Source organism: Dromaius novaehollandiae, chromosome 6 (genome assembly GCF_036370855.1).
Source record: "Dromaius novaehollandiae isolate bDroNov1 chromosome 6, bDroNov1.hap1, whole genome shotgun sequence".
NCBI classification, from domain to species: domain Eukaryota; kingdom Metazoa; phylum Chordata; class Aves; order Casuariiformes; family Dromaiidae; genus Dromaius; species Dromaius novaehollandiae.
Genome location: NC_088103.1, coordinates 19754879 through 19779125, shown reverse-complemented (window position 1 = coordinate 19779125; position 24247 = coordinate 19754879). Strand labels below are relative to the sequence as shown.

Sequence of the window (24247 nt, the reverse complement as noted above, 5' to 3'; positions counted from 1 at the left end):
TCCAGCTCTCCCAGAAACCCAGCAGTTTTCACTCCCATTGCTGACTTCGCATGAAATATGAAATATTTCGTTGTTCTGCTATTGGTTTTTTATTTTTTATTTTATTTTATCTAATTTTTACTAGTTTGGATCCAGAATCTTAACAGCCAGAGCATTAACAACTATCAGACTGTTACATGTAAAGAATTAAAAATTAATTTACCAAGTTGGAAATGTTTTATGTTTTATCAAAAAATAATTAATTTATCAAAAAATAATCCTAAATTATTTTCTTTTCCTATCTAAAATTTAGTCTATTTTAATTGTAAAAAGAAATAGTAGATAAAGCACTAGATGTGTTCTAGGATTGTGTATTATTGTACTGATTATCATAAATCTTATTGGATTCCCCTAAAGCTCTTTATTGCTCAGTTTTCAGATTGGGGGGGGTGTCTGTAAAAAAAAAAAAAAATAAAGAAAGAAAGAAAAGTTAGGCGCTCCCACCTGATAGAATCACATGAGTCTGTAATTTCTGAATTAGCAGAAACAACAGCAACAACAAAAATCTGCCCAAGAACCTTAAGCACTATCCATGGTAATTCTTTTTTAGAAGGAAATCCAGTTCTTCATTGTTAGGGGAGGTGGATACTGGAAAACAGTCTGGAATCGTGAGACGCATGTCACTGTTGAGCAGGCAGGACAGAGTGGTGCATTTCATGACCATTTGTAGGTTATCACATATCTGGGTTCCTCGCTGTTCTATACCATAGCTTTTTTGGGAAGCCAGTGCTCGACACAGATAACCACAGTAATGCGGACTGTTGTTAATTTAGCAAGGGGCTTTCAGAGGGAGACTGAGATGGAAAAAAGGATATTTATTGCTTATATTGTAATCTATTTAGGGACTTTTATTTCATCCAAAGAAATGGAGTTCTATTTCCAGTGGAGTTCCTTGGCCACTGCTTAAATGTGAAGCAATAATGGTAATATTAGGAATACCTGTTGTATCTGTGCTTCTGAGTCTGAAGTTGTCCTGTGCCACTAGAAAGGCAACATAAAATATCTGCCATGTATAATTGCCACATGGTTTGCCAGAATGGCCGCAGTATTGTTAATGTGCAGATTTTTATGAGGGTACATTCTTGGCTGATAGCTGAGTCAGTGGTCTGGAGAAACAGTCGATTGCTTTTCATCCTTAACCCTAGTGTTTGATTGCCAAGTTTGGCAATCAGTTGGAATTCAGATTCCTCCTAGATTAGCTCCCATTTACTAGGAGAAGTCAAAAAAATCATCTTTCTGTATTTAATGCATTTGGCAAATACCTCCTGCACAGAGCTATTTATTCTAAAAGTATAGTAAAGTGCTTCCCGATATAGTATTGTTGAAATGCAGCGACTGTGACATTGATGGCAGCACAGCAGAACAGTGCACAGCGATGAGGAGAAGGGCGTTTTAACCTAAAAGGCCGGGGTAGTGTTCTTAAGAACATGGCCAGGAATTGTTCATGATAGACACACACAAACTTAGGGGACATCTCATCCCAAAGTCCAAATCCAGTGTTATGTATAATCTTTGTATACAGTCTTCTTGTTTTATTTTTTTGAAGAAGCTTTGTCCCTCCAACTTTCATGGAATTGAGAGCTCTTTCTTCTAGCAAGTGGTCAAATAACCAGATCACGAAAACAGGTTCACATGTTCAGTTTGCTATGCTTGCCCTGGAAACAGTTGGAGAACAATACCTTGTACCCATGCATGTGCTGTGGATACTGCAGCAGCGGGTTCGGTGACGTAACGTTAGTGCTGATGAGCAGGTTAATGTAACTTTGCAAGGAACTCAAGTAACCTCTAATGAAGTTTTCTCTCTTTCCCTCTGCAGGTGGTTAGTCGAGTGGCAGCTCAGCAAGGATTTGACTTGGATCTTGGATACAGGCTACTGGCAGTATGTGCAGCCAACAGGGACAAATTCACTCCAAAATCAGCTGGTAGGAAAAGCCTTTTCTGGTGCATCAGTGATGCTTGGAGGGTCATACTCTGAATAAATACTATCAACTACTATGTTGCTTTCTTTAACAAAAGGTATACTGTGGTACTAGTGCTGCAGATTTTAGTATTTCAATGGCATGCTGTTTTGAGGTTACATAACTTTGGGAATTTGCATTTTCCCCAGCTAGTGCTGTTCATTACACTGTTTGATCTTACAGATGAAGTGTTACTCCCAGAAATACTGATATGCCTGATATTCAGTAATCTCAAGGTGGGAATGAACACACTCAAGCCCCTCCATCTTGGTAAACCATCTTGCTGATTGATTTTCTGTCACATGTCAGCCTCTCTAAATCTTTCACATTCATTCTGCAATCCCCAGTGCATCTGTTGCCAAATTTTTATCCCTTGGACCGCATATGTCTGTGCAGATATGTACCACAGTTTCTCATAGGTCTAGTCATTAGCTCTAGAATTTTGAGCCAAGAATAGGTGGCAGTGCTATTGATATAATATTAAGTGGCCATTTTTCCAGTATTTTATGCTGTTAATCTGTTACGGTGTTCTGATTGAACAGCAATATTTGACCATGATGTATTGCTATTGCTTTTTTGTATAGTAAAAGTGGAAAATGCACTTAAGGGTCTTTTTGCTTCTCACATGTTTTATTTAAATAGAGCATTTAATTCTGGTGCTTCTTTTCTTAGCTGATGAATGTCAACATAATGTGCACTGGCATGGAAAATGGGCAGATAACTGTTCCATTCCAGAATAGAGCATGGCTAACTTTTCTGCTTAGTACTAAACGAGTGTGCGGTCCCAGTTTTAGAACATCAGAAAAGGTTACTTTCTTCCAAAACAGTAGTAGTTTGTAGTGAGCTAATTGGGTCTTAATAATGTTTCTTTTCATGTTTGTTTTCAGTTTTTATCAGCCCCTTTCACTCATGGCTACCTTTTGTTCTAAGTGCTCTAAGCACAAAACTGGCCCTCGTGTCACGGCATATTCACTGACTTACTGATTTATCTTTTGTATTGCAAGGGTTTATTAATTTTACTGAATGTCCAATAAATTGTTTGATTTTTCTCTGTGAAAACTGTGGATTATAAAACATTCAGTTGACTGGGCATGATCTCCTTTATTTCTGAATTTATGCTAATTTTGTCCAATAGTTAACTATCAGATCTCTTCTTGGTTGTATTTTTAAGGCTTGTCTAATGAAGGTTTCCAACTATGAGAGCACTAAATGAGATGTTGTAACTTTGTTTCCTTTTTAAAATATATCTATTGAAAGTCATCATAGCATGTCTCTTGCCAGTTCTTCCTGAAGTGAGTGTCCATGCGGGTGTTAGTGGCGGTGACGCTGTCAGTCTTTGGATCTTTCACAGCATAAGCCTTTTTCTTTGGGGGAGTGGCAGGGGTCTTGGAAACCTCTGGTCAACCATCACTTCCTAGAAGGCCCAGTGTCAGTGTTTGATTTCTACAAGTAATTACTTTTTGATGGTTTGGTACTTTGGCTTTTTCTCTACACATTACTCTAGCAATCTTTCCATTGTTAGCTGATACAATACTTTGAAAATTGATAATGAAATTTGGGCTTTTTCTCTCAGTGTATTCTAAAAGCCTTGTTTTCAGTCCTTTGCTCTGCTCCCTATTTCCCAGTTGCAAATACAACCAATTATTCATTTCCAGTGATCTTAAATATTTGGTTTCTCAGCTATTTTAGTTTCACCATGTACACACTTGTTTCACTAGTTATTCTTGGATTTCCTTGTGCCAATCCACATCATGTTTTTAAGTGCTCTTGTTGTCAGTATTGATTAAGTACTCATAATTCTGGGCATATCATAACATATTTTGAGATATGTCATGTAGAGCCCATACACCAAAGATATCATATTCATATATGATCTGTGAGAGCTACAGAAGTGAATGGGCAGCTTGAAAGAAGTCAGTACAAAAGTGAGGTCATTTGAGACCATCCTGATTTTTCTGAAAGGGTTAATTTCAGTGTCTAAATATGTTATCATTTTATGATTTCTAAAGCAACAGCAGCTCCGCTTCCTCATGCAGGTTTCATAAAAATGTTGAGATTATTTCTCCTTTTTTGTAGGCTGTCTGCATCATTGAAAGCTGCCTGCATGGTTTGCTTAAGTTGTCAGGGATTTTTGCATGTTTTGAGTAACTTTTTTCCTGTTACGTTTGTGGAAAGACCCCTTCAACGCTTCTTCCAATCACTTTCCTACAGAAGTCCTCTGATGCAGATTCCAAATGGCCTTATTTTTCAATGAATAAGTGTATGTTGTTGGTTTTTTTCCCCTTCCTTTTGGCTTGAGTTTACAATGATTTGAGTTCATTCCTCCAAGCATGAATTTAATGCTGCCAAAGCTCTAGAAGTATTTTTAAGCCATACTGTGGTGTCTGATACTGAAATATAGAAAAAACACCTTTTCTAATGAAAACAAATTTGAGTAGGTGAATATTGGGGAAAATATTTGCACCAAATCCTTTTAAGTGCCATCCACTATTAGTACATCTTCACAGCTTAGGACGAGGCTGGTCCGCTGATGTCCTGCAGGCCAGGACACCTGTGCGTGGCCCGTCGGCGCCGGCCGTCAGGCTTTACAGCTCGGCGCTGTGGAGCGGGGGACCACGCCGGGCTGCCGTCCCTGCGGCCTGCCAGCTTGAAGAGGCGGCTAAAGCAGTGTGGTGCGTAGCGATGCCCCGACGGGCGAGTCCTGCTCCTGCGCCCCGATAAGCCACAGTGTGTGCTTGTTCAAGGACTTGTATTGGCAAAAAACCTTTTTGTGGTGTGGCTCATTTTTTATTCGGCCGGCTCCTTGAACCGGGGGGCAGGTGGGTGTTGGGGTGCCCCAGGCAGTGCTCGGGGTCCCAGGCAGTGCTCGCGGGAGGAGGCTGGAGCCCGAGGGCAGAGCAGTTAGCCTTTGGCGACAGCCAGCTGCTGAGCAGCTGTGCCATAAAACCGCACCCCTGGCTCATGTGGTTGGCCCCAAGCTGTTTCATCCACATTGGCTCAAATGATTCGAGTGTTAGGTTCCTGCTAACCCATCTCATTTAAGCTGAAGAGGTGAGGGAGCGATTACACGCGCAGCAGATGGCCGATCAGAGCAACCGCTGGTGTCCGGGAGAGGAGGGCCGAGAGGAGCAGCTGGGGGCAGGTGGGCCAGCAGCCTTCTCAGCCGGCGCGGCCGCAGCCGGAGGTCTGCACCTGAGCAGAGCAGGGGCGGTCAGCTCCTTAGAGCATTTTCCATCCGTGGCTGCTTGGTGTTGCTGAAACAGTATTTGACGTTGTACTTTTATGTCTGTCTCATTTTACCTGGCCGGTGAGATAGTTAGCAATTAGCTAATAGGAATTGTTTTGGAGAGCGTCTTGAGGGAGACCTGTGTGGCATGACAAGTATTAAAAAGTTGTCATGTGCACTTTCAAATAGTGATGATGACTGAATGGCTGTGCCTTTTCCCTCGGCTTTCTGGTGTTTGTAGCTGAAGTAATAGCTGTGCCTCCTTTCATTCCTCTAGCCCGTGCTACTGCATCGGGACCGCTGTCTCAGCAGGAGGTCAAACAGTGTTGTCCACCCTGAAGACAAATGACAAAGCCTTTAAAAATATACGTGTCTCTTTTGGTGGCAGCTGCTCCCCAGATGTCCCACGGCAGATCCCTTTGGCTGGGTACGGCCCCTGCAGGGAACGGCGCAGCAGGGGAGCCGCGCGTGCTGCCTCGCGCGCTGCCGCAGCCGGAGCTGGGCTTCGTGGATGAGGGCACGTGTGATTGCGCACTCCTGTTTTCTTCCTTATCCCCGAGCTGTTCTCGCACAACGGTGCTTCCTTGGGCCTCTAGACGTTTTGTGAGCGTGAGAGCTGCTGCTTTTGTCCTTCCTGTACCAGACTTTAAGTTATTTGGTAGCTTTATTTTAAGGTCTGTTATTCAAGTAAAGAGGAGTCTACAGATCAGAAAAAATTAGAATTTACAGATCAGAAAAAAAATTAGGGAATAATTTTCTACACTGAAATATTTTTTAAATGCTTTGTCAAGCTACTGAACTTTTTTTGTTGCTCTTGTATCTACTTTTGCTTTTGTCAAGAGGCCAAGCTGAGGCCAGAGGAGGGGACGACAGGATGAGATCATATGGGAGCTTTGTCAGAAAAGGACAGTGTTCAGTATCTGTGTACAGCGAGAGCGAGGGATAAAGCAGCCTGAGGGCAGAACTGTGCAGAAAAAGTACCTTAGCAGTCACTGAGAAACTACAGCAAACACATGCTGTGATAGCCAGATGGGCAGCTAAGTGTTAGCTGTTCGATAGCAGAGATAGTAACCCCTTCTTCTTGATATAGTACAGTTATTGGTTTGTTTTCAGTCCCTTAGGCTCTCCTTGTTGTGCTTTTGATTTTACATTTGAAGAGCAGTAATTAATAATACTCTTATTGTATATGATATATAAGCTAAAACTTCATAGTATTTGAAAATTTTACATTAAGTTTTTTTTTTTCCTTGAGCTTGTATCACTGTAATATAACCGTAAAATAATTAGGATATTCTTAGTGGATCTGATACCAAAGGTATGAGTAAAACGGACCCTGCATTAACAAAGGTATTTGCAATGACAGGACTGGCAAATTGTGGCATAAAAACATCAAAAAGGAATGCTGAGACCTACAGCTATGTCCTGATTTAGGGTATAACGGATTAGCTAACATGTTTTACTGCCTTGTTTCAAAACAGTAGTGCAGATTGGGCAAAGAGTATGTTATCAAAGCAAGCTTATAGAAATGAGAGAAAAAGAAGAAATGAGGCTGCAATACAAATGAAGAAAAGGTAGAAAGTAAGAATAATGTCTAGGTTATGGGTGACCATAAAACTAAATGAACACTTGGACTGAGTTTCCAGTAATAATGCTTGTAATTGTAATGATATTGTCAGTGGAGGCAAAGCAAGATGTCTAAAGGGAATACAGGTATAAAATGAAAACTACTGCGGCCAAGGCTGATGACATCCTTCCAGCTTGAAGAGACCAAATGGTCAACATGCCTGCATTTGGAAAGAAATAGTATATGAAATATAAGTCTCATGCCTCACACCAGAGATTTTCAGCAAGTCAGTTAACTCAAAAATGGCCTTATATGGCTGGAGAAGAACTGCAAATGCTGTACCTGTGTTTAGGAAAGGGGCTGACAGGAAGAATGGGTAGCCAGCTTTAGGGGAGCAGAGTAGAGGAGTTTGGCTTGAATCGTTCATGAAGTGAAAACTGAGCAGGGTTATGAAATGTGTGTATGTACTGAAGAATAAACAGTTTGAAACAAGAAGAGCTATGAAACTAAATTATAGTGTTGCCATAAAAGCATGTAAGTGTAAATTGAATAATTTTTTGAAATTAGGAAATTCTGGGCTATTAGGGCAGTTTGATTTGGAATAGCCTTTCAGTTAGAACGAGAGTGGAGAGGGAGGGAGCAGAGGAAAGGGACGTGGAAGATCCAACTGCTTTTGTAAAGATAAAGCTCAATCAGCTTACGAAAGGGACTTTCTAATGTGGTTCTTGATGTACTGAGAAGCTGGATTAGGAACATCTTTTATCTGCCTACTCCTTAATTCTTGCTACATTTCCATGCAGCCAGCTGATCCACTGATTCTGTCTTAGACTTAGTGTCCTAAAACTGTCCACTTAAACACTCTTCATTAAAATAAAGGCAGCATTTTCTTTTAGCTGTTACCTTCTGAAATAGTTTTTGAAACTGAAGACCGGCTAGCTTTCAGGTGATCTCTGGGTTCACTTCCCAGCTCTTAGCACAGGTCCTCACTCTGTGCCCTTGGTCCCTTTGCTTTCTGTTTTGTGGTTTTATATGTTGGAAGCAGAAATAATAATACTCCTTCCACTTCACTTTTATTTGCCTGGTTTGATTGAATTCAGTATTATGCAGGGCAGGAACTGTGTCCTTCCCTGTAGGTATGTATCCAGTGAAATGGAGCCCTGGTTTCAGCTGGGACGCTTAAGCTGTGTTATCATACAAATTCAATAATTCTGTCCTGGAACGTACATTGGCAAACTATGTTTTACAACTAGGACTCTCTTTCCTATAGGCTTATAATGTATATTTTGGAAATAAATGGATAATTCATCCTTAACAAATTTCAGTTAAATTAAGAGGTTAGTTTCATTAGTTTCCTGCTTGCACAAGTCTGCACCTCTCTCTGACCAAAGGGAAGCGCAGTTAGGACTGCTGTTTAGCGGATGATTTATATCTGTGTCTGTGACAGCCCCATTTATACTGACTGCAGAACAGGATCACAAGGAGGACCCAGTGGGCTTTGCCCATTTGTCTAGCCCATGAGCTCGCTCAGAACAAACCAGATCTCCAAGAGACCTGCGGTTTGGAAAATTGGCTGGGCGTGTGGCCGACTCGTCGGGAGCCAGCTCTCAAACACGTCCAAGTGGAGCATCTGAAGAGCCTGCAGAATGAGAGATGCTCTCCCCACTAGACCCTAAACTCAGCTTTTCCTGTTTCCTTTCTCTGGGCTGTCTGCTGCTGACAGATTTGGTGTCCCTTCTATGCTTAGAAGAAGCACTTGTGTGCTTGTGCCTATTTTTTCATTATCCTCTGGTTGGCAGCTTTTCATCTTTAACGTGAGTTTTAGGGCCTTGTGACCTACCTATGTAGGTAGGTATTATTTTGCTGGAAAGGGAATTCACTTTTTGGCATTTGCTGTGTCCTGTTCTGCACTTGGACACCTATGTTAATAAAGAAGGTTGCATGCCTGAGCTGCTGCTGCCTTATTCTGTCTAACCAAAATATCAGGTGATTTAGCTAGCCTGTTCTTTTTGTCATTTGGTAGGTCCTTGTTACCATGCTACCAGTTTTGACTTTGATGGGGGATGTAGCAGTAAAACTCTGTCACCAGGTTGGAACATTTTTACACTAACGCCTTTACTGTAGCACTTGAGAAAATTTGCAGAGGCTCAAATATAGTAACAAGCTAGCTCTGTTGTTTTCTTAGTCTGTGCCTTAGATTTGCATGAGGCTAGCAAGTCTCCATGAATGCTCACTCTGCTGTGGCTTTGACGCGTACAGTGGATTAGCTCATCGTGCCGTTCCTGGGCACGACCGCTTCCTAGTGACCACAGCACACTTGCACAAGGACTGGAACTGGCGTTCTCTGTGGAAGATTTCTGTTGCTTTCTATCACTGTTTTGTGTCTTCTACTTCAGGGACCCTGTATGTGTTGAGAGCAACTGAAAATTCGGTGATAGAGACAGACTGAAGCTTGGTCTCAGCATGAATTCTGACTTTGTTGTTTTTGTTTTGAGTAACATATCTGTCCCTCTAAACATGCGGTATATCACAAACAGAAAGGAAGAAGGGAGGCAACTGTAGAAACATACGTGTATTCGTAGGAAAGAAGAAAGCAAACTCTGCAGAACGGCCTTTGCCCTTTACAAGTTACCTTTTCTCAGCTTACAGCATGCAGTCCTGAGCCTGTTCCTTTCCAGGCGGCAGGGCATCCACATGCGCCGCCCTGCCAGTGCTCTTTTGTCAGCCTGTGTGTCTTCGAGGCGTTCGGAGAAGTTCGGGAGGAGTCCGGCAGTGAGAAGAGTAACGTAGCAACTTCCACTGGCATTGATAGGTTTTTGCTGCTGGTGTGCTGAACTGCCAAAAACATGAACTATATGAACAAATCAGATCATCTTGCTCCAGTACGGCAAGTTCAGTCACTGAATACAGTGGAGATTAGACTGGTCAAAATTCCAGATCCGGTGCTTAATTCCTGCAGGCTGGTATGCAGCATGTATGAAGCCTCCTGAGAAAAGTTCTTGCTCCTAGTACCCTAGAGAGGACACTATCATTGTCAAACATGCTGGTTGGTAGATAAGATGTTATACGTAGTATTTCTCTTTGAAAAGAAATTTCTGTACTGAGAAGTCTTACTGAATTTACTGAATTACTTACTGAAACTGAAATTTTTGCATTCCATCCTTTTAAATTCTCACGTTCAAATACACCTGTTAAAATATGCCAGTAGCACGGTATTTACACAAGAGCTATGTGATAAATACATTCATTTAAATATCAGCTAAAGAATAATCAAAAATCACATGGATTCATCATCGTAGATTGTTCTAATTTGTGTTAATCTTTGTGCCTTTTCATGAGAGGGGATTCAAGGAGAAAGACCACAGAATAACAGAAAATGGATTTGAAGAGAGCTATTAAATAATATATTCCCGAAACCAGTGCAATATTTTTCCATATAAATGTATGTTATTTTTCTGAGAAATGTGATAGAGGTTGATATGTTCATGTTTGATAATACTTTTGGATTGTTTCCATTTTATGGATTCTTTTTGTCACAACTTGCTTCAAGTTTTAATAACTCATGTAAACAAAAATATCAAATTGAGTTTCCTCTGCAGGTTTTCCAGATGTGGAGATAAATACTCCCCTTTTATTTTTTGATGGTCTGGTCAAACCTGCAAGGGAATTTGTTTCTCATTGTGGAATTTTTTTTTCCTAATAATTTCCTAACAGCTCTTTCTTTATATATTCTTGACACATCTATAGATGCTAAATCATGCTCTGTAGCAGTTATCAGTAACACCTGAATTGAGAAAGAAATGGAAAAAAACAAACACACAATTTCACAAAAACAAACAAACAAACCCAGAAGGTGTGGATCCAGAGGTGGAAACTTAAGTTGTATTGAATCTCATTTCTGTGCTTAAACCTGGCTTTTTTCAAAGTCTGGATGTGAAGTCCAAGAAACAAGTCTGTGAAGGTAGACGTGCCTCTGCTCTTGTAAGATGTCTCCATATACACAGGTGTAGCTGGGGTTCGGATTCATACAGAGCCTTTCCTAATATTTTGGAAGGAAAAAATTATCTAGTCATAATAACCCTGGATATTGTGCATCCTCAGCAGACCTCTGGATTCTTGTATCTGCCTGTATAATAAGTATCTTTGCTATACCTATGCTATGTGGTTGTGAATATGTATTTCTTTTGTACTGTTACAAAGAATCATTGTTTCTTTTTGTTTCTTATGAACTGAATATGTGCTTGATTTTAGAGCTCCACTCTCAGGCTTTTGGCTCTCAGCAAACCTTACAATACCAATATTTCGTACAAAAACTAAGCTTGTGAAATGTGATCCAACTAATGGTTAAACTGAAACTCCTTCAACGTATTCCCTATTTCTTTGAGAAAAGTCTACATTTAATGTGTGCTGGGGCTAGTGAATCTTGCATGCTAATTTTAGTGGACAGAACAAGTTCTGGATGTTTAAATCTCTCCTGCCTGCATATGTTGTCATTTCCCCAAGCGCCATTTAGGGCTTTGTGGATTTGAACCTGCAGCTGCACACACTGAGCCTTAGTTTCAGGTTCACAGACTGATTTGGCATGTGCATTTTCTAAAGCAGACTCTTGCAGAGAACATAAATTTAAATATTAAAGGCAAATATTACTGACTTGACTTTAAACTCACTTAATAGATGGCTGAACAAGGGCTGCTCCTGAGGAGATAGACTGAAGCTCAACATCTGCGTACAAAGCAGGGTATTTGTTTCTCGTGTGAGAGTCTCCCCTCTGATTGTCTGGGCAGACCCGATGACATTAATCTTGCTCACTCTGGAAGGTATTGTCTTTCCATCATAGAAAAAACAAATGAAATTATTTAGTGTATTTACTACGAATGCAATTTCATTAAGACAAAGAACCAGAGAGACGTCTAGCTTCTCAGTGTGAAAAATGACTCTCTGCTGGTCTAAAATGAGATTGCGAGATGTAAATTGTTGGAAATTTGTAGCAGTTGCTGTCTCCCACTGGGAATGTTGGAGCGGTCCTACTGGTCCTTGAACAACCAGACAGTGTTGCAAACAGTAAAGGATTTTGCTTTTGAGGTCTGCTAGTATTACTGCCAAATGTGTTTACTTTTAAAAAATTAGCAGTAACTACAATAACTGTGACTTGACCGAAGGAAAAACAAGGCATTGGAGCTGTGTCGCCGTTTTGCTCTCTTGAGAGCAAAAGCAAAGACTTTTGGCAGATTTTTGTTAGAACCAAAATTGTATAAACCTCCTTTCTCTGTTCTGTTCTGACATCTAGAGTGCTCTGCAGGACAGTAAATTGTTTTTAAATTGTGATTTAAAATTTTACTCAATTAAGATAAATATAGATAAATATAGAAATTCCTAAGAATAGCATCACTGTGAGCTGGAGAAAGGCCAGACTGATGTTGAGGTCTAGTAACTTTCAGAATGGAAGAAAGAAAGAAAGAAAAAGAAAGAAGGATTCTTCCAAAAAAAGAGAGAGCTGTCTTCTTTCAACATGTAGAAAAATTAGTAGGTGAAGATAGGGGCTTTGGGTGGTGGAGGAAATTCCATGTTCATGGTATTCTTTCCAGCCGAATATTGGTCCCCAGTTGCAGTGATAGGAGAAGGACGGCAGATGCTCCTCAGCAGAGGCAGCGGCGTTACAGCGTGATAGCTGCAGCTCGAGGCCTTCCTGTCTCGGTTCCGTCAGAACAACTGTGTGGAGCTGCGTGCTCAGAATGGGATCTGGGGACTGATCTGGCTTGCAGGGAATCCTGACAGGGAGAAAATAGTGTTGTTTTGCCTCTTTGCTTTGTGTAAGCAGGATGAGCTCTCATGCAGAATAATTCAGTGCCTCTAAAGGGACCAAAAGTTGTGGTAAGAAATAAGAATAATGGCTGAGAGCAGGGGGTTACACACAAAGGCCTTAAGCCTGTATTGTCACAAAGCCGGTGAATCATCAAACCACTGTAATGGCTCAGTGGGATCCTTTGGTCACTGAGTATAACATAGCTCTCTCACAGGCCAAACTTCAAACTTAGGTCAAGCTGAGCGGGCTTACTGCTCATGTGAGAACCCAAGCCGTGTGCCGGGGCGAGGAAGTCAGCCGAGCACGGGTCGGTGGCCACTCTTCCTGTGCGCTCCTCTGCAAGAGCGAGGCTTTCAGCGGAACCACGTCCTCCTAAGAGACAGCAGAGCAGTTTGCAGCATCCCCTTTGAGCAGCTATGCCTGCATAGGCATTTCAGCATTTTTATTTGATTATAATGTAAAAAATCTTGAAGGTGATGCTGGGAAAACAGAGGGAAAATCCTAACTGTCTGACTTGGCACAGTCCTCTTTGGTTCAATCAGCACTACAGACTGCCAGACTTCTGCAGTTAAAAGTATGTTGTGTGTTCCACATTTCTTCTTGATCTGGTAGAATTCACATCTCAGTGCCTCAGTGACGAATGTATGTTTTCACTCAGAAAGATCTCAATCTCTGGAGAGAACTGTATTTTCAGATTGAGGTAGGATGGGAAATGTATTGATTCCACATTTAATTAAACTTGTTAACGAGATAAGCTTAAACTTTATAGATCTTAAATTCTGTAGAATGAAAATGATGGTCCTCTGAGGAGACTTCTCCCTATTCTCCAATATGCTAATATTGATACATGGCAGACAATCCTTGCATAACACAGATCATTTTGGAGATCAATTTTGTGGATAAGAAAATAAAACTGGACTGAGATACGTGAGCAAATATATGCATCTATTTGGAAGTGAATATGTGTGAACTATGGTTTGAAAACATACTGGGAACTTGGAATAGCCTGATATGAACTACACGTGTTGTTCCATGCAAGGAAACCCTTTACTCTGCAGATGCCACTTAGTCTACAGAGCGGAAAAAAGTCAGTAAAGGATCATTGTTCCATTGTCATATTTATTTGCATAGGTGCTGTTTTTATCTGCCTTTCATCTCACTGTCCAGAGCTTTTACTTACCATGAGGTCAACTATAAAGGTCACAGAGAGATTGAAAATATAAAACTATGTTGGAGAAACCTCATGTGTGTGCAAAGATAGCTGTCCTCTACACAGCAGTGTTGGAATTATTCTGTAAGGTTTCGCATCTAAAAGTGTTACTTGTTAGCGATGTCCTTTCTGAAATCTCCAAGTCTCCCCTTCTCTGGGCCAAGAGCCTTCCTTGCTCGCTGCGCAGAACTGTGCGGAATTGTAGCTGCAGTATTGTCACTGTGTCTGGACTGAAGCTCAGCTGTCCTGCACAGCAAACAGCGCCCATTCTTCTGGCAGCTGCTTGCACGTTTGCAGTGTTTAAAGCCACAGAGGAGTAGAGATGAGAGAGTCGAAATAGTTTTGCTCTTTTTTCTAATGCAGCAAAAAGATACGGAGTAGGGAAGGGAGACATCCCAGTATGGGAGCAGAGGCCAAGGACAGCAGGCTTGCGTCTGCTCTGCCTGCAAAGCTGGCAAACTCTCTAGGTGAGTTGAGTGAGTGTGGGAGGGTCTGAATTTTAGGATGAAATTACAAATTTTCGATGAAAAATCCAGATGTGCGCATGGAAACCCAATCATATGGTAATACAAAATCCAAGGTAATGAGAATGGGATAATGAAGTTGTATGAGATCTGCAGGTAATAATGTGGTTCTCATTATGGTATGTGCAAGTTAATAAGCAAATAATACCCACATAACCAAAATTACTAGCTAAATATTTTTTTCCTACATCTCTTGCAACCCCAATATGTCAACCTATCTTAGCAAACTAGACAGCTTTAAAAGAATTGTATTTATTCTGTGACATAAAGCAAATTGCTCTGATAGTTTAACTGGTATGTTCTTTTACTTATTCTGGTTTGGGGGCTCCAAGTGCTGGATGGTTGGTTTCTTTATAATGATCATCTTTCTAAGCTTAGGTGTAATTTGAGGCTGGACCTTTTTAAACCTTGTGTCCAGTGTTCCTTTTAAAGCAGAACTTGAGGCATGTGCCAGCCGTTTTTGAGTGAGTGGAGGATTAGCCATCTCTCTGCACGCACGCAATTGTAAGTGAGGCTTCTGAGAAATCACAAAATTAATGAGATTTGATATTTTGATATTTTTCGAAGACCTGTTGGTATTTTAGCTGCATATTTAGCAGCTTGGTTTTCCTCCTGTTTTCCTCTTCCCCCTCCACTGCTGTATCCTTCCAAATCCACCTTTAATTGCAGCACTCCTGCAGTTAATGGCTGTCATGTATACCAGATTTTAAAAGGCCATAAACAGAGAAGAATGGGCTGAAGTATCTGAGTTAAAAGGCTTGTTCAAGATGCTATCTGTGTGCTGAATACAATTGCATGGGCATGTTAAAAGACATCAGATTTTCTTCTGGAGGTGTTTAGCGGAGCAGCCTGGCAGGAGTTTGGACTTTGATCTTGCTGCTTTGCCGCGGTGTGTGTGTTCTGGAGGCACCTACCTGTCTTTTGACTGCTGGGGACTTGCCATGTTGTTTCTGTTGTCCAGATGAGTGGTGTTCACATTCTCAACATCCTTTGTACTGTTTTCTTTTTTATTTAATACTTTATTATTTTGTTTGTTTTTATTGGTTTTAGAATATCTCTGATACAGGGATCTAACAAAAAATCATTCAAATGAACAAATGAGATATTCATAGCAGGCCGCTCCACACCACAAGAACTAACAACAGTGGAAAAGGCTTCCTATATAAGATTAATTTGTCTATAAAGTATCTGCTTGCTCATAAATTAATTTTCATTTAAAGTATACGGAACACAGCTTGTTGCACTGTATTTAAGTAAATGCAAAAGGGTGTTCTATCTTTTCCAAAATATGACTGACTTATAAAAAGAATTAACTACCCCATTTTACAGAGTGAAATAACTCCCTTCTTTCATCAGCCTTCCATCATGAAATTGTCCTTATTCAGGAAAGCTCTTAGGCCTGCACTTATCTTTTGAGACAGGCTTAGTCTCTTGCAGGTTATGAGTGAAGATGAGTTGTCTAAGTGCATTCCTGAATCAGAGCCTCAATACTAAACCTTCAGTCATTGCAAAGAATAAATGAGGGGCAAAGACAAAGGGCCAAATTAAAATCGACGAGATTCTATTCAGATGGGCTCTGCTTCAGCAAGCACATATCTAATTATAAGCACACAAGTAGGCTCATTGACGTCAAAGTTAATTAAACTGCTTAAATTTAGGCACATGCTTAAATTCTTTGCTGAATCAGTATTTTTGAGCCAACGAATAATAGGACATCATTACTGGTCAAAAGCATGATTTGGTGGCTGGGAAGGAGTTCAGACTCCTCTGCCTTTCCTCCATCAGTTCTTCTGCAGTGTTTCGGCTTCTTTGAGTGGCAGTGGTGAGGGTGTGTGTCGTGTGTTAAAGTTTCTGAATATGTGCAAACAATACCGTGAGCACAACTGTTGGATCTCTGGTATTTTTAAGGCACCTTTCATCCTGCTATGCAATAATGGCAGGATTGTGCCTGACACAGTAATTTTTTCGGCTTTGTTTTTCCTGATGTCCTTATGTGATAAATCTCTTTGCCAGGTCTTTGAAAGCCAAATTACTAACTCATTTTCATAACAAAATCAGAATTGAAAAAAAGCACATAGTGAGAAGTATTACAGGAAGAATGCTTGTCTTACATAAGAAGCTTTTATTCCTCTGGTTTCCTGTTTTTTATTTATGATGTCATAAATAAATAACTCATTATTTGTTGACCTTGAATCATTAAGGGCCTAATAAGAATTTCCCCCATAGGAATACAAAGGACAACATGATACGTCTTACATAGAAACGCACATATGGGAATTTCAGCAACGCTTCCTAAATGAGCTGAGGCTGGTTGTGAGCTTTTAAGTGTGCTCCCTGGCTAAGTAACATGGTGAAGTTGCCCTGATGTACTAGCAAGGGATTAATCAGAGAGGTACACTGCAGAAGATCAGATTTCTTCCACTTGGTACAACTCACGCCATGGGGACTCGGGGGCTGCAAAGGAAGTTAATGAAGTTATCAACAGCAATTAGTTCAAAAAGGAAAAGCAGGTAAGAGGGCCAAATAAATCAAAACTTCTGTTTTAAAATGTACTCAACATTTTGTGCATGTTATCTTCTAATCACTATTTCCTGGTAATTGCCTGAGTCTACAGCTTAAATTGAATCATCTTCCTTTTTAGATACCAGAAAATGACATATGTTCATTTAGGTATTCATATCTTTGTGGCTTGAAAGAAAGCAAATAAATTACCTTCCCTCCATGACTTCTGCATCAATTTGATCAATAGGGCCTGAAAGCTGTTGATTTCAGAAAGCTGCTTGGTTACCTGTGCAGGCTGCCTTGATGAAGAATGGGTAGCCCTGTAGTCAGTATTTGTCCACATCATGTAATTTATTTCATGTGACTTAGCAGCTATATTCATAGTCTAAAATAGCATGGTCCAACAGGTGGCTTGTAAGTCAAATCAGAGCTTCAGTTTGACTTGGTTACCTTTCCTAGGTGGGGTAAGGTAAGGAGAGAGGGAGCAGCTGTTTGAACAGTGACTGCTTGCCCTTCTCTGCCGAGAGAGCTGGACGTGCCAAGGCAGGTAACAACAGCTCCTCTCCTGGGTATCTCCCACGTTCTCCTCCTCTCTCCCATAACAGCTCATCACCCTGTTACAGGTCAGGAGTACGGCATGTTAGATGAGCTACTGCAACAGCCAAAGTAGTGTATATGGGTAGCATCCTTGCAGGGTAGAGAGAAGCTACTTGCGTGGTGGAAGTAGACTGTTGCTGCTGAAGCATCACCAGGGCCATGAGATGTCCCAAAAAACAGTCCAGCCCAAACTGGTGAGCTGGATCTAAGGCATCTCATCACTTCAGAAAGGTGTCATTTTTGGTAGTGTGACAATAAATATAAAATCCTGGAGACAAGATAGAACTGGTCAACTTAGCAGGTGTGACACAGGCTCGGATTTGTTATGCAAGGCTACTTTATATTAACTACACCTGTGTTATCATTACTTCAGTTTTGCAGTTTTTGCAGGGGACTTGCAAATGTACTCTTTTAAAAAAGCAACAATAACAGAACCCTCCTTTTTATGCTTTAAATACGTAGTCTTATTGTTGTTAACGGCCCAGTTACTGAAGTTATGGCCAAAATATCTGTGCACTAAATCTCAGGTTTGATCTTTTCACATCAACAAGAGGAAGTGTCCTGCATGCTCTATGGTTGCCTTCTAGCATCTTTTTGCAAATGCTTCACCGGTGCCTTTCCTCCTAACTCCACTGTGTCCAGGATACTCCAGGAATTAAGGGCAAAATTGTATACATGGCATGCATGATCTTATTTGCTTCTGCCTTGCCAGGACAGAAGTGACGCTTCTTCCGAACTTTCCTGTCCTAGAGCTGTTGACAAATTTTGAAGGTAGTTGCCATCACCCAAGCAGCCTTCTCATGAAGGTACTATAAATTTTCTTTTCTGCCAGCCATCATCTCAGCCAGCAAAGCAGGGGAAAAACTCAAGCCTGAACAGTGGATTATTGCCCATCTTTCTTTGTAGGGTATTCTTTGGTTGCATCCCATGTGTCTCCCTAAAATCATAATTTAATTAATTTAAATATTCATTCGCTGGTTTTATTTCTGAGGTTTAATTTTTTTATGACAGAGTCATATCTCCATATTTCATAGAGTAAACAGTTTTAAACTGTCAAACAATATCCAAATTACTCATCATGATAACAGAAGGATTGGGGCAAAGGGTTGGAGGGGACACGGTCATTTTATACACAGAGGTTGTCTAAATGGGTAACAGGTTGCAGCAGAACCAGTAATAAAATTGCGTAAGTGAGCCAATTTAGCTATGATCAGAGCAAAGTACTGGACGTTTTGAGTTACAACTGTGGCTTCACTGAAGACTCATCTCTGCTTTCCTCACAGCCAGCTATCAGGATTTCCTTTCTCGCTTACATTAGCTGCGTCAGAGGGAAGGGAATGGCTGTTGGAGCCAGAGTACAGTCTGTTTGCATGAAGGACTTTGAAATCCCTGTTTGGAACCACCACAACTATAAACATGTGTAAGAACCATCAGTCAAAGAGAGGAAACAGTCATTTACCAACTAGCAGTGCTTTGAGGAGCAAATCCATTTCCCAGTCTTCATCCTCTTCCTGTCATAGTCTTTTCCTCCTCTAGGGTTACTGTTTAGGGACAGTTAAGTCCATGCAGTATAGTCTGCTTTTTGTATGTGCGTTTGAGAGAACAGGGGCATGAGGGCATCCCAGGGACTGTAAGAACAAAGCAAATCTCTAGTCTAAAGTGCTGGTGGCAAAGAACCATCCAAAGTGTACGTACGTGCAGGGTCTGTGCAGTGTGGAGTACTCGCTACTGGTGAATAATTTTCTCGTCAAAGAGGCTAATTGCACATTCTTATTAGAGAAACTAATGCTGAGTAGCTACAAAAAGCATTGCTTTCTGACCTTTAAAGCTGTTACCTCCAGGGCAGAGTGAAGCAGGATATTTGCCACACTATCGACTGTGACATTTCTGTCCTAAGAATAGATCACTACAATCCCTTTCTGTTTCAAACGGGCAACTTCTGTTGAGTATATTCACTCAGGTCCTGATTTTCAGAAGTGCTGGGTAGCCGGAGATGTCAGCTGGAAAGCTAAAGCCCTAAAATTGGGCATATGAGGTGAAAAAAGAGGAAGGAAAGTACTTCACTGTACTGGAAATCATTTGCTTAATCTGAGTGCACTGAGATCAGAGGTGATTAATCCACTTAGAGGATCCTTCAGCAATGGAAAGTGGCTGCACAAATCTATGTAAACCAAGGGATATTTTCTATCTTCTTGATTTACATAGTTAAGAGTTATGTTCGTAGCTACAAGCATATGGGTTTATTCTGCACCATGACAAATATTGTAGCTTAATAGCACACTTACTGTGAGTATTTTAATCATATAAGATAGATATTTACTCATATTTCTTATATTCTATGATGTCTTTTATGCTGTGGATGAATTATTGATTGTATTTAGATTTTTTTTTTTTTTTGCACATGGTTTGCTTGTATGCAAAAATCACGACCTTTTATGAATATATTCAATTTCCTTCTAGTTTTGATCACTGTATAAAGCACTAAATTTAAGTTTATACCAGGCTGGTTGAAAAGTGTTAATGAAAACTAAGAATTCTGCAATGTATTTCATTTATTTTCTGACCAGCTTTGTTAGGATCACCCAGGGCAATGCAAGCATATTTGCCTATCCTAATTAATCAGATCCAGGCTGACCTTTCATGTGGTTGAGTGGCCTCACTGGTATCAGTATTAAATCATAACATATGGGAGTTATAGCCTGAATTCTTGACAGGTATTTGACAGGAAGGCTTTGTATCATGGGAATACCGAGAATTAATCTTTACAACAGAAGAAACTCTTTTTTCAGTAGGACATTTAGCCTGGGCAAGCTGACACAGTTAAAGACACGGGCTAGAGATCAAGTTCCCTCTTACTAAAGCTGTTAGTCAGATCACAGGTTAAATCACTTGAGGTCCTGATAGTCCTTCAGTGCTTTCACAGAACACTTTATCTGCTTTTAATGTTTGGGAGGACGTATTTCCCTTAAATTCACTGGGAAAGAGTTGACACACCTTTGCAGCTCAGAGCAGTGCAAAGAGCTGTGTCAGAGCCCTTTAGAAGTGCTAGGAGCACACTGTGGAGCACCAGCGAAAGCACAGCTCCTCAGGGGAGATGTAAATGCGGTAGGGTACAGCTGTTTGTAAAGCTTGGACTGCAGGTAAACACAAGTGCTATTGATCTACCAGTCACCTGCATAGAGGACACCTTTAGTTGAAGATGTATACAGACCAGCTGTGGGACTAATCATTTCTGTTAGCTTGTCATCTCAGAGCTGTCTGCTTCTCTGTTTGGGATGGAGAAGCAACTGATGTGCTATAGACACATGTGGTCATCATTTCAGACCCACCAACCTCATTATACCTACAGCTTCCTTTAACACTATAACTTTTGAGCTGAAGAAACACATTCTTCACATTAATAATTTCCCACAGTAGCAAAGGGAACTTTTAGTTTCTTCCTTTGGAAAGAATGGTAAGACCTAATTGTTTTGCCATAATAAAGTGCTTAAAAAGCGCTGCTCCCCCGCTTCCCTCTTTTTTCGGGTCAGTGTGGCACAGTCCAATCTGTGTTTGCATCAAGGCACAGGAAGAATCCTGCAGGCAGGGGGAGGGTGGCTTCACCACCCTCCGAGGCACAGACCTTAGGCCCTTTCCTTCCTTCAGATACCCCGGTTAGCGTCGTCCTGAGGATTCTGGATTCCCCACACACGCTCCAAAACTGCAGCACTCTTTGTTTTTCCGCCATAAATGAGCTGAAACCCATAATCTCAGTACCAAGCAGAAGTGATTAAAATAGTGTGGAGCAGATGGCTTAAAAGCTGCTAAAGATTGAATCTTTTGCTATTTTGTTTCGTCAAACAACCACATTAGTTCTTTAGCTGGCTTTGAGTGGGCCATCATAACTCACTGGAGAAGAGGGAGAGTGCTTGATTCTCTGTCTCGGGCTGCTCATTAATAGCAATTAATTCATTTAAGCTATTTTTACTTTTTCAGAAGATCTGTATGTGCTACAGATTGAAGTAATGCATCAAAAATGGAAGACTTGCCATAGATCTTTAAACAACATTTTCCCCGTTTCTGGAAATTTTGCTACTATAGTTGAGTTTTATTCCCTGGAGGACAGAGACAAAAGTTCCAGTTTTTAGCATTTAGAGAATCAAGATGCCACAGTACTTTAAAACAGCATGTGTTTCACATGTTGGGGATGTGAGAGCTTGGTAATCTGTACACATTGTCTAGAAACTTCTCTTCATGAACCAGTCTCAGGGTCTTCAGGCCTCATATAAAGCTATCAGCAATAGCGTTGTTTTCCCTGCTTTTCCAGAAGAACAGCTGCCTTGCCTGGAAAGCTTAAGATGAGGCGACTTACAAACAGTGTGGAGTCTTATCCTCCCCAAAGCACATTATGAAATCATATTTTCCTCTTTTGAGCTACTCTGATTTTTTTTCTTTTTTTTTTCTTTTTTCTTTTTTTTAGCTGTAGTCTGTATTTTAGATCAAAGGAACATTTTTACTACAGAGCCAAGACATGTCAGCTATATGAGTGAATATATTACAGCAGAACACAGCATACTTGCCTCTATTCTTTCACTTCTGCCATGGAGCCGCTCCAGCATTTTTGTAGGTCGCAAATTCTGAAAAGTTCTTTTGATGTTCCTAAGTAGCAGCAGTTTACCAGTGCTACACAGTGTATTTTACATAGCAGTTCATTACTCTCAGTGAGTAGATCAAAAGGTTTGGTTTCCCCTCAAGGAACATTTAAGGGATCAGTTTTGTAGAAAAAGATTCACTGGTCACTTACTATTTTTATGAAACCTTAGGATTTTCCTGTTGTCATACAAACCTTGTGTGAGCTCAGCTCTTGCCATTTTGTTGTCTTGACCCTAATTAATTCTAAAGTTTTCAAACAATGGCCTTCCTGGTGAAATAACATATACTTTTACATATTTCATAATGCAAAAGGTCCCAACCTTCACATTCCTGTTGGGAATAGAACGATATCTGTGTGCAACACACCAAAAATGACTTCTGAAGGAGGGCAGCAAAACCAAACTGCATTTGTATTTTTATTTTTACATGCTTTCAATTTAAAAATTTCAGAACTCTGATTACTGTAGATGGTGCTCTGCTTAAGCAAAGCAGTTTTGAAAAAGGGAAGTCTCACCAAGTAGCCTGTAGCACTGAATCTCGTGGCATCTCCCCTCGCATTCACGGGAACCGTTCTGTCCGGCCACCGCGTTTCCTCTTTTTTCTCTTCCAGTGCAGCAGCTACCCTAATAGAAAAAGCCCAGCTGAATACTCTTTCTTATCTAGGCTTTTCTGTGCAGTAAGGAACCTGGCTTCTGACAGACATCACTAGAAATAAGGAAGCAGCCTGGTTGCTCGGGCCTGGGGAGCAGCACCAGCAGTACTGTTGCAAGTGAGTTGGAGACTTGTATTCTGGGGAGACTCTCCCCTGGCTCTTCTGGGTGGAAGGCATTAGGTGGTGTATGTACTGCAGCTCTATTCACTAAACCTGAATTATTGCAATTCACCTGAGACCCACTAGGACTGAGCAATGTTTTATCTTCTAAATATTTACTCTGTTTTGCTTTGTTTCCCTAAGGGATTAAAGGCGTGATACTAAATTGGTTTTGATACCCCATTTTTTCCTCTGGGGGATGCAGTGTCTCTTCCTGGTCAAATGATGGTTACTCGGTCAATGGACATTATCTCTCTCAAAGTACCAATTTTTTTCTAAAGCAGAGGGAGGCATATTAGGGGTAGAGCAAGGATTTTGGTGGTTCACTATTGAAACTTCTGTTTTTGTTTATTTTGTTAATTCTCCTAAATACACAGTCTAGGAAGTGATATAATTGCATACATTTTTAATTTCCTCTAGGCTCTGTGTGGTCTTCATCCAACTTCTCAGATGTTGGCTGCAGATGTTTAAAATCACTTCCTCCCAATTAAACATCTGCTCTGAAATGACAAAGTGTAAGACCACATATGTCTGAAGGGCCAATGTATGTGAAAACAGTTTTTGTTAGCAGACATATCAGAATGTTTTTCCTGTGCCTTAGCTTTTAGTGCACAGACGGTGAGAAATTGCTCTGCTCATTGAACTCCGTGGGGGAGACTGAGTGGTGGTTTTAAGTATGCTTGAAAAACTGTATTTCTTTTTGTTGGTCTTCTGTGCAAATCTTTTGGATGACGCTTACTCAAGGATGTAGTTTGCTCTACTATTTAAGCAATATTTGTTGTCACTCTTGAAGTCTTAATAGAGCAAAAGTAGTGGTGTGTGCTGATCTGGTTTTTTGGGTTTTTTTTGTTTGTTTGTTTTTTACTATTTAGTCAGAGGGATTGTGACAAAATTCTAAAATTTTCTCAAATTTGGTACAGTGCATCTATCATACCGAACTAGGATTTATATGGCCAATCTGATCATGCCACACCTAATGGTCTGCCGTGAATGGTAGAGTGAATGTGTGCAAGAGGCGTACTCGCAGAGAGTTAGTAGTAATGATAACAGCCTCATGCCTTGGAGAAGAAAATTGATGAAAATTGTAGAAATATTTTCTTTTTGGTTGATAGAGGTAAAATACTGATCATTGACTTCAGGTAGAGGTAACGAAAGAATAAAAAAAGTGTGTTTCCCCAAAGAAGTGAGAGAAAAATCTTAATTTTATTCTATGAGGGAGAAACCGATAAAAAGCTAGTAGTGGAGAAGAAGAACCTATGCATGTAGAAGTTCAGCAGTTCTGCACTGAAGAATTTGTCTGTTGGCAAATTAACGTGAATTAAGATGTATATGAGGGGAGTTTGCGTGTGTGTATGTTGTTGACGCATTGTGGTGTCAGATTTGA

General features: G+C 40.6%; 1 protein-coding gene across 10 annotated transcripts in view; it reads left to right on the top strand.

Moving 5' to 3' along the window:
* ZMIZ1 (zinc finger MIZ-type containing 1) overlaps positions 1-24247 on the top strand; it is a 354835-nt gene that overhangs the window by 219583 nt on the left and 111005 nt on the right. For all 10 annotated transcript variants that reach the window (XM_064513809.1, XM_064513810.1, XM_064513813.1 and 7 more), the window contains one exon: positions 1856-1961. In XM_064513809.1, coding sequence (XP_064369879.1) covers positions 1856-1961 — 106 coding nt within the window. The remainder of the gene's footprint in view (positions 1-1855; positions 1962-24247) is intronic.